An 11,522-nucleotide genomic window follows, 5' to 3' on the forward strand; every position below is an offset into this window, starting at 1 on the left:
GTTGTTTTTTTTTTACAAATACATTGTCCCTTATACTGTACAAAAATATTTTCAACAACAGTCCATTTTACAGAGGGCAAAAACTTGCCTTAATATTTAGACTGCTGTATTGTATTATATTATGTGCATAAAATATACCCTGAGCACACCTATTTTTTTTTTTAGCATAATGCATTTAAATCTAGGATTTCTCTAATTATGGTTCAGTGAAAACCATGAACTTTTTAAAACTGGACCTTGGAATTCTGAGCCACTCAAAATACCTGCTGATTTTCATGAAAAGCCATAACCTGAGTCTTACCACCTCTTCTGTGGATAGAGAACTCGGCTTTTTCTGGTGTTAACCTAGCTAATTAAAATAAACTCTTTCCATGGAAATGTTGACACTACTGTTCTGAAGATGGGTTGTCATATTGAAAGTGATGAAACTGTTTATATAGACTGGTAAGCGTACAATACTCTTGGAATATCAGGGCTTTGATTCTGGCCTCTCTCTCTCAACAGGCACAGGAGAGAGGAGCAATGATAGTTTTTAAGTTACTTTTGGGCTGTAGAAACTAAAACATAGACTAGAACAACCCCCCAGGGACTGTGCTAACACACAGAGCTGTCTACAGACTACTGCAATCTAACCTCTATATGATACTGCAGACTCTGGCTGTCTCCCTTCCCATTCCACCTTTCCAGCTCTAGAACTAGTTGTGAGGCTGGCTTCAATAGTCCTGAAGGCTCCTTCGGGTCCTAGGTTCCTATGTTCTTTGGATGGGCAAATTGTCCCTTAGCCTATTCCATTGCTCTATGCCACAGCAAATAGTGAGCAGGGCAGGGACAAGGATAAGCCTCCTGACTTATCCATGTGTCTAAAAAAAATACATAGATAATATAAAAAGGTAACATAAATAGTCAGAGCTTTATCCCTTAAGCTTCTTTCCTTTCAGATTTTCTTCCTGTTCTTAATCTTCCATTTTTCAACTGAAAAGTAAAGCCCTGAAGTTCTTTAACATTCAAAACACCATGGCAATTGTGGGCTAAGACTTTTTTATTATGTTAGCAAGAACATCAAATTCATAGACAAATATTTCTATCATAATTCTACTTTGACAGGTCCATTATGCTTTTTGTCCATCTGAAGATCTAGTTCTGAAACTTGGGTTTCAAAGCCCCCTGAGCATTTCTAGTTTGAGTTTTGCCTTCAGTCTACATGGTTTATCTTAATATTACCAAGAAGATAAAACTGCAGTTTGGATAGCAAATGCATTAAGAGTGAATAATATAAAATGACAGTTGACCTACTGTTTAATATTACACCTTCAAAGTAGTCCATATGTTAAACATGATTTTATAAATTCAAGTCAAAACCAAAACTCATCTCCACCACTGCTTCTAGTACTTGCCCGTTCTCTGCTTTTTAACCGTAATATGTCTATGATACTGCGAGCGTATATGTCTCGCAAATTAACATTGATATTCGAGTCACTGGATGTGTTCTTTGTGAGTTTCTTCAAAGCCTCACGTTGTCGAAAAGCAGCTTCCTTTATCTTTAGTGTAAAGTAACAGGCAGAAAAACGGTCATTTATTATAGCTATTGGTAAAGCCAAGACTAATATTCCTGATAATATGCACATAAAGGCCACTACCTTGCCAATGGTAGTGTCTGGTCTAATATCACCATAGCCAACAGTTGTCATAGAAGTTGTTGCCCACCACCATGCACAGGGAACACTTGTGAAAGTTGTGCCAGGGATAGCTTGTTCAACAAAGTACTCTATGGTGGAAAATATAGATATTCCCACAGAGAGAAAAAGCAGCAGTAGTCCAACTTCTTCATAGCACTGTGCAATAGTCATTCCAAGAGATCTCAAGCCTGGAACAGAAGAAATACTGTAAGTCCATGCAACTTTCTTCATGTCTTTGTTAAGCAGCAGTTGACTAAAAAGCTAGTCACCTTGTATTTACTTTATACTTTAACCACTAGTAGTTTTATGAGAAGGTGAGGCTGTTTTGAGCTCTGCTGGGAAAACATGATCGTCCAGTGTGATCTGAACAATGCAGACCACAGGATCTCCCTGAATTTATTTTTATTCAAACTACTAAATATTCTTCAAAAAAGTACCTAAGCTTCATCAGAAAATTGCTAGTGACAGAAATTCCACCATTACTCATGTTAAACTATTCAGGGCTTAATTATTCTCATCATTGAATATATGTACTATACTTTAAAGTCTGAATATACCTTCAATTTCTGCCTATTAGATCTTGTAGCACCTTTTCTGCTGGACAGAAGATCCCTGTTTTCAATCACTGTTCCCCAAGTAGCTATTTATACATATATTCACCTCTTCAAACGTCTCTTTAAGCTAAACATATTTTGTTCCTGAACTATAAGGCATGTTTCCCATCCTTTAATCATTCTCAGGGCTCTTCTCTGAATCTTCAATTTAGCAACAACCTTCCTGAATTATGGACATTGGAACGGACACAGATTTTCAGCAGGCATTGCTCAATATTCTCCTGAGTAATGCAATGAAGAATCGCATTAGCTCTTTTGGCTGCAGTGTTGTACTGGGAGTATATGCTCTGCTGCTTACGCAGAATTGCTGCTTCCAGGATATTGTGTCAGACAAAGAAAGAGTGGAAAAGCAAATACAAGTGAGAAGGAATAAACCCCAGACAAACATAAATTTATAAGAAATACATGTCCACAAAACAGGACATTCTGTACATTAAAGACCCAAATTATCCTTCTGATCACAGACACTTTCTGGAAAGTGTTTATAAATTATCCCAATAAAGTATACCAATGGAGTTCTAGTCATAGAAAAATGAAAAATAGGGCTGGAAGAGACCTCAAGAGGTGAATCTAGTTCAACCTCCTGCTGAAGGTAGGATCATCCCTATCTAAATAATCATAGACAGGTGTTTGACTCACTTTATCCTAAAAGCTGCCAAGGAAATGAGTTACACGCCCTCTCTAGGAAGGGTCTTCCAATGCTTAACTACCCTTAAAACTAGGAAGTTTTTCCTAATATCCAACCTAAATTTGCCTTGTTGCGGTTAAAACCATTATTTCTTGTTTCACTGTAGGAAGGGAAGGAATAGTAGAACAGGAACAGTCTTCAGATCAGCCTTTACAGGCCCAGACCTGACAACTCTTAGCTTCCAAGGACATTAACTGCATTCATCATCTCGCAGAATTGAGATGGATGAGTAACCCCTTTTGCTGAGACCCAGAATGGAGGTGTTGCAAATTAAAGCACTGTCAGTATTGTTTCATGCAAAAGCATTAATTTATCCTTTACTGGCCAGGATTTGGCCCATGTAGTAAATACTTAAAATGAATTGGATGCTGCTCTATCATCTACAGATAAGCAGGAAAGTAATAAGTAGGAGTAAGATATTTATTTTTACCTCAGTGTTTGACATTGGTGAGACCATTTGTGTCTACTGTTCCAATGATCTTCACCATTAAAAATAACTGTGCCTTATTTCTTGGCTGAATTTGTCTACAAAACAATTCTGTTGGAAAATTGTAGAGGGTGACAAAAGGGCTATGCATTAGATTCAAACACTGGAACAGTGCATTGTATCAAGAGATTTTAAGAACTCAGTCTATTTAGTTTATCATACAAAAGACTGAGATACGACTTGGGCTACCTACATCTGTTGCATAGGTGTACCGGATTCCAATGCCTGGCCCTGTATTGTATAAATTTAGGAGCCTAACCTCAAAGTTTGACCCCATAGACCTGTTATGCAGATGCTGCCTAACTTTGAGGGACATGGCACTAAATCCTATTTCACTTTACATGCCTAAATGGCATGTACACAGGTGCTAGGATACTGATCCAAATACTAAGGAGTCAACTTTGTACAACCTATGGTTGGGGTATGTGTCCAAATGTCAAGGCCACCAAGGTTCTGGGCTCCTCCTCACCCGCAGTGAACTTGAACTTGCAGGTCCTGCTTTACCAAGGTGGTCTAATCACCAGACTAGAGACTAGACATTGCCCAGGAACTTTTCCAGCCCTTCTCTTAAAGCTGGGTCCCAAGCTAGAGCCTAGCGCCTCCTCTCAGCTAGGGCAGCAGCCATCTCTTCAAGCCTTTGGTTTGCTTTCCTCCTCCAGGATGCACATACCTCCTTCTCTCAGGTGCACAGCTAAACACGTTATCAGGAAACAGGGGATGCAGGTACAAACCCCTGAAGTACAACTGACTCTTCTGCTCCTTGGGCAAATACTTTAAACACTGTGCTATTGGGCTAAACTATGGGAAGGTCATTGTCCTCCTCCTCCTCCCTACCCTTTCGGTCATGAATATTCTGTGACTAATTTAGGAAATCCTACCAGGATTTCCAAACCAGGCAATTCTCTTCTTGTTTTGTCACAGGTCTCTCAGTCAGACAAGATCTTGGAGCATCTAGAGATGCACAAAACTTGGCCAGCAGGCAGGGAGGAGAGGTGTGATACCTACTCATATGCATAGTCATCAGCACAGCTTCCCAAGGTTGTATGACACCCAGGTTCAATTTCCTTGTCAGCCTGAGGAGGGTCATACCTGTATTTCTCACCCTGAAGAGTGTCCTAACCCTCAGTCTACTGGTTATTCTTATCTGTATTATTTGTTTTTGTCTGCCTGAGCAGAACTTTCAAACCTTTTTACGCCAATACGGTTGGCATAATAAATATTAATTGAAATGCTTACATCCCCCCTGTGATTCTAACTCCATATTTCTAAGTACTGCATCCATTTCCCAAGAATATCTCACCATTTGCAAAGGCAGAACTGCCCCCTTTATTTCCTTGTTACCTGCCATGGATGGTATAACCCCCTGACATAGTAAATGGCTGGATCTATTATTTCCTCTAAAAATATATAGGGCATGATGAACTTTCTTCAGCCATACTCTTACCTACTCACAATAGGGCCACCCAGTCTTTGACCTCCCCTTTTGTGGGGTGGGGAGTTCACATTTTCAAAAAGAAATTTCACACTGTTCTGAGGATGATGATGTACAAGTGGATAACTGATCCCCTAGGGATGTTTATGGAGGATACACTGTGTTCATGGAATATGGAGGATGATCTTACAGTAATGACTGTGTTACAGTATATGTTTAGAATCAAAGTAACAGACTGGTGAAAGTTTAGTTGTCTTCAACAAAAAGCAAACAAACAGGCTCCAGATCTGTTAGTGTATATTTCTACTCAAATTTATTAGGTTTATATTATCTTAGCAGCAACATCTACTCTGCCAGAAGATGCTGTTTAACAACATTTAAATTATATGGAAACTGGTGGTTTTGATTTACTGCTCTGAACCAGGGTGACTGGCTAACTGTAACTATCAAAAACAAATACACAATTTAAAACTATTGGTAGTTAAATTCCTTTGCACTGATGAAGTAAATAGTTAAGCTGCATCTATTTCTGTATACTAAAGAAACAGGCTCCCATTTCCAGTTTTAGAGGAGAGGTGATATTTCAGTCTCAGGCTAGAAGAGTTATCAGTTTAATAGGATCATCTAACCCTTTTATATTAAGTAAACAACTAAACTCCACAAGAGAGACACAGATAGCAGCAGTGGTAGACATCTGTCTGTCTTGCGAGACGACAGAATTATGCTGAGTGAGACATTATCTTGTTAAATGTAATCCGCACTTGAAAGATAAAGTGAAGCTGAAGGTTTAATGACGTGACCCCATATTTCAAAGCGAATGTATTGGATGACAGTAGCTGTCATTACAAACCTCTAGCATTGCCACTGGAAACTGTCACAGGGATCAATTTCATGGCCTGACCTTACAAGTGTAAGACAAAATAAAGTGACAATACTTTTGAAAAATAATTAGCATCAACATATTTTTTTGGATCACCAAATGGAAAACCACTGCTACTCTGCTATGACAAACTGGGTCTATTCCTTACTTTTAAAATAGAAGGAGAGTGCTTTTCATTTATTTAGGAACACTACAAAGAGCTTGGCGAGATGCAAATTCACTTCTTAGGTGAATGTTTTCTTCGTGGGCCCACTTCCATTATAACAAAATAGAATGAAGGCTGAACCACAGCCTTCACAGACAGTTTTAAAGGGGTATAGCTTAACTCTGTGACGAGGCGTAGCATCAAATCCCTCTGCCTGCCTCTAGGGAATTTTGCAAAGCATTTTTCTGAAAGTGTAAGAGACCTCCTTTTTCTGTTGACAGAACTATACCAGTCTTATGTGGGCCTACTAGTCATGATAGATCCCTAATTAATAAACTACACTTTTATGGAAGGGATTTTCAGATGCTGGCTTAAGTCAACCCCAGCCAAAGTTGATGAAAATTTTATTACTGATTTCAATGGGAGTACAATTAAAGCAACAGTGAGAACTTATGAAAATACCATCCTTAATGTATTTAAGATGGTCATGAATGGGTTACATCCAATCATTTCATTTTTTGGTCTAATTCATTTAAGCAATTTCTCTGAAATAAATTCTCTGAAAATGTTGTTCCCCAAAGAAAAAGCTTGTTTTGTAAGTCTGAGAATAAATTCATCATATGCTTCTTTCACATTATATCAGGGAAAGAAATCAAAACTTAAATTCTCAGGAGTTACATCTTCCAACACACAACACGAATGGCACAAAAGTTCATCATTCCTGCCCCGCCGCATTTTCATTTCACTTTCTCAAATGCAAGTGAATAGTATGAATAGTTCAAAAGTCCCCCACCCAATCAAAAACCCCCCAACAAAACAAAACACCACCACACCACACCTTAGGGCCTGATTGTGGAACTGCTGTGTACACAGCATGCCAGCTGACTCCAATCAGAGTTCTGAGAATTTACAGCAGTAGGCCTACTACTGCTTTCAGTCAAGTATTTCAAAAAACTGTTTCCACCAGTCATTACTTGACAGTAAAAGGTAGGTGGGATAAAACAAATATGTATAAATACACACCGAGACAGAATAGTTCTGCACAATCAAGGGATCATTCCCATCTCTAACATCTAGAGATGTTCAAATTTCATTAATAAGACAAAGAAGGCAACCTGTATGAGTAATTCAATATTTATCTGGTTACCTTGCATGGTTATTTTCCTTTGTCTTTTTGTCAGGGAAATATTTACAACTGATATTGTTTTAAATACATTAGCTGGCGGTACCTGTTGAATGTCTACCCAGCTTCAACATGCGTAGGGCTCTGAGCAGCCTCAGCACCTGGATGATGCGCCCCATATTCTCCAGCTCTTCAGAGCTCTCCCCATCACACAGGCTTTCTACCAGCAGAGTGATGTAGAAGGGTAAAATGGCTAAGAGGTCTATGATGTTTGCAACACTTCTCAGGAAGCGGCACCGATCCCTTGTGCACAGGAATCTCAGTAAGAATTCCACTGTGAACCAGGCAATGCACAAATACTCCAGGGCATCCAGGAGCGGTGGTGCCAGCCAGCTCAGTTCCACTGAAATCAAGGCCATGTTGGCAATTGACACAACAACGAAGGCCATAGAAAGGGTACCGAAAGTCCTAGCAGCCACAGAAGAGCCAGGCTTTTCAAGAACCTCCCAAAGCCTCTGCCTCACACTGGGACAGAGGCTCCCAGAGAAGTCCTCTTCTTCATCTTGGGCATCCAGATCTTCTGTATCTTTCTTGATATCTAAGGTTTCACTCAGTTCCTTCCTCCTGAAGTATCTGTCCAAGGAACCCATCCCAAAGAACAAACCTTTAATGTTAATATTTACATTTTTTTTATTACTGTCTTTCACATTCATTGTAAGTCATATAGAACCAAGACTACATCTTAAAACGTATGGAGAAAGACACTGATTCAGTACAGGACTTGAACACCTACTTCAAATATATGGTTAAGTGCCTCACTGAACTGGGGCCATGCAACACACTGTTACTCGAGTTATGCTCCTGTATCACTCATGCAAGTTATGAAGGGCAGGGCCAGGGTATAAGAAAACATACCCAAGTGAAATGTACACAATATGTTGGATTCCCAAAGGCCCTATTTATGAGTGATCTCAACATCTATGAGTTTAGTCATGATAATGGTGCATTCATGTGAGTAAGGCTGACAGAAGTAAGCCTTTCCATTTGTTCAAATTAGCATTTATTAATTAAACATTTAAATTTTATTGCAATTGATTTTTTTATTTGTAACGCTAAGAAGGAAAGTTCACGTTAAAAATGATGTTCTTTCTATGAAAAGGTTTTGTCAAGAATATCTTTCTATACTTCAATGAAACATTTACATCCCAATTAAAGCACCTTTGTTAAAATAAGTATTATGGATATTAAGCATAAGCTTAAGTGCTCTGCTGCATCAAAGCCATATTTGTGGATTACTTCCTTCAAACCAAATAACTCCCGAAGAACACCATGCACCCCTTTCTTTCCTTCTTACTGGCTGAGAGGCAAAACAGTGACCAAGAGCTGTAAAACATCAAGTGTCACAGCAAAGGACATAGTGGTCTCTTTATCACTTGAAATCTTTACCTTGGGTTCTAGATTTATGGTGAAGGGGACACTCAGGCATCTAAAATTAATTTGAGTACCTAAGTCCAACTTTTAGACTACACAAAACCACACCTAAAGTGTAGACACCTCAACTCAGTCAGCACCTAAGTTTCTGCTTGAAAAAGTCCCTTGGTGTCTTAGTTTCTGCTGTTGCACGTGCACAAAACCACCTAAAGGTGAGCAGCTCAGTGCAGTCTGGCTATCTCACACCAGACCCCATTAGGATCCAAGAATAGCCATTTGCCATATCTCTTTCACAGGGTTTATTCTAATAAATCTGGTCAGACTGCATTCAGCCTCCCCATCTCCAAAACAGAATGAGAAGAGGTATTCGCCCTTTTAGCCAATAGCCCACTGGTTAGAGCACTCACTTAGGATATGGAAAACCAGGTGCAACTCTGTCCTCTGTTTATGGAGCACCGAACCCACCTCTCTAACCCCTAGAACACAGGTATTGTGTGGTGGCTCTCTATAATCAAAGCTGTTCCACTTGATATAACATACAAAATTATTAATTATAGCAAGGAATGAAAGTCAGCTTTCCATTCTCCTGGGCGAGGGCCCTAACCATTACACTAGAAAAGAGGGACAGGCAAAGGCTGTAGCTGACTCCGTTTCCCAGCAGCCCCTGCCCATGCACTGCAGCTGGTTTCCATGGAGATCCCAGGAGCGGTGGCGCCGTAACAGTGCAGGGGCCAGGATTTCCATGGAGAGGAGCCCAAGTCGTGCAGGCAGGGTGCATGGCTGGGCTGGAGCCAGGAATCTGTGGCAACAGTGTGGTCTGGGCCATGATCTGCTGCCTGCACACCCTGGGCAGGGTGGAAACAACTCGCAGCGATGCAGGTAGGGACTGCTGGGAAATGGAGTCTGGCCACCAGCAAGATCCACCATTTTGCCCACCCCTCCTAGAAAGTCCAATTCACATTCGTTAGCTGTACACATCGGGACCATATTTGGGTGGGTGAGAAGGGCACCAGCCCCAGGAGCTAACTTAGAAGAGACACCAGAGTGGGTGACCCCTGACCAGGGTGGCATCCATGGCCCAGCAACGCGAGAAAGCCCGCTGTTCCCTTACCCCCTTCCCAGATTTCTGTAGCAGAAGCCAGATGAAGGGACACTGCACTGTTGCAACTGCAACAGTAGCAGCAGGAAGACATTTATAGCAGTAAGCCTGTTTGGGGAAAGTAACGTTTACCATTTTTAGAAATGACAAATAAGTCAGTAAACCAAAAATAAATGGGAAATTTAATCACAACAAATATAATGAAAAGATTAATTTAAAAAATCCTAAAATAAATAATTGCCACAGACTTCCCACCTCTCCGCCTTCTGCTCATATCTGTTTACCAGTTAAAATTCCCTCTTTTTCACTTCTGCCCTACTTACACATCCCCAGATATTTCCATTTACCTTAATTTCCAGCATCAGCCTGCTGCTGCGGCAGGACTTGATGCTGAAGTTGCCCACTGCTTCTGTATTGGTCTGCCATAGTGCTAGCCTGTCCCACTAAGTAACAGTCAAAAGTGATCTAATCCAGTCTTTTCCTTCCTCTCCCAATACTCACCTGTCTGTATAGCAGGAATTGACGCTGAATTTCTTCAGCCTAGAGCAAGTACATCTCCTTTATTACCCTAATGCCTTTCAAGAGGAGTTCATCCTGAACACATTCAGCCCACATTACTAGAGCTCTCCTCTCCACAACCTGTCAGTTCTGCAGCAGAAGGTGATGCTGACTGCATCCATCCCACACCTTTATTTTCCTCTCTTCCTCCATGCTCACCTGTCTCTGCAGCAGGAGTCGATACTCAGCTCATCTAGCCCCCAGTACTGGATCTCTTGTAGGAAGGAGAGTGCACACAGCTGCTCCATCACATGCAATCTTCCTGTCTGGTAATAATTCAGGATGTAGAGAAATGCCTGTGAACTGCGGTCAAAGAAATACTCATTCTCTACCAGGTTGGCATCATCACAGAGCTCTAGGAGGCCAGAAGCTACATCCCGGGCAGCAGACACAACTACAGCCAACTTGCCAAGCCGTGTGTCTGGATAGCAGGACAAAGTTTGCTGGGACATCAAAAAGCGGCTGCCTCCCACATTGATAGTGAAACAGTCCAAGGAGGGCACAACCTTCTGTAGCAAGGGCCCCTGCTCTTCCTCACTGTAGAAGACGCTGGACTCCAAGGAACCCAGTGAAGTGGTATCCCTTTGCTCCTCTAGGGATGCTTGGGAAGAAAGGGACATGCAGCAGGGAGGCGACTTCATCCTGCTGCTGCCAACAACCGGGTCTCTCCTAGGTTAAAAACACCATGAAGTTGAGGTGAATACAGTGCTGTCTGGGAAAGCAGGCCAAGCCAGGGTTGAGTGCGTTCCCGCAGGAAGTTTTCTTTACAACTTCAAGTGATACTACTCTTCCCATTTCCTTAGCACACAATGTCCATCTTGGAGTATAAAAAGGGACACAAGCAACTAACACGATATACATATGATTAATAATAAATGCTGATGATTCCCCAAATATTTCTACTTGGTGCTGCTTTTGCAGTCAACTAATGGCAAGGACCGGTGCCATATGCCAGTAAGAACCTAGGGGCTCCCTTCCAAAATTACAGTTCTAGGACTAATCATTGAGGAACGTGACCCAATCTCACTGGGCGCACCCAGACAGATGTGCACGTGTGGTCTGCGGCGCTGCAAGCCACAAGCAGTGAACATTCAGTTGTTTGCAGCGCAATGCCAAAATCTGATACTAGGATAAAACAAAACCCATTGCAAAGAGTGGCATGGTGCATGTGGCAGCAGTATGCATTGCCAGAAATGGAGCCTGGCCATCCTGAGCCATGCTCTGGGTGCCGGCCAGTGTCTGTGTGGCAAGATCAGTGCCACAGTGGCCCTGGACCTGCTGGGACCAGCCTCCCCCACCCCACCTGGACAAGCTGGCCGGTGCCGGAGGGCACGTGCAGGGGCATGCCCTGTGGCACAAAGCAGCACAAATATGTGCCACTGCTTTCTG

At 41.6% G+C, this 11,522-nt stretch overlaps 1 protein-coding gene across 1 annotated transcript; it reads right to left on the bottom strand.

Annotated features, from left to right (window-relative positions):
• Nucleotides 1–1,021: 1,021 nt before the first annotated feature.
• On the bottom strand, nucleotides 1,022–11,391 carry KCNV1 (potassium voltage-gated channel modifier subfamily V member 1). The gene is made up of 3 exons (XM_019528083.1): nucleotides 10,293–11,391; nucleotides 7,152–7,678; nucleotides 1,022–1,864 (listed from the first exon to the last, which is right to left on the bottom strand). Exons 1-3 carry the CDS (start codon nucleotides 10,772–10,774, stop codon nucleotides 1,353–1,355), a joined length of 1,521 nt encoding a protein of 506 aa, XP_019383628.1. The 5' UTR covers nucleotides 10,775–11,391; the 3' UTR covers nucleotides 1,022–1,352.
• Between the last annotated feature and the right edge of the window lie 131 nt (nucleotides 11,392–11,522).

This window comes from Gavialis gangeticus, unplaced genomic scaffold (genome assembly GCF_001723915.1).
Source record: "Gavialis gangeticus isolate Ggan-Ray unplaced genomic scaffold, GavGan_comp1, whole genome shotgun sequence".
NCBI lineage: Eukaryota > Metazoa > Chordata > Crocodylia > Gavialidae > Gavialis > Gavialis gangeticus.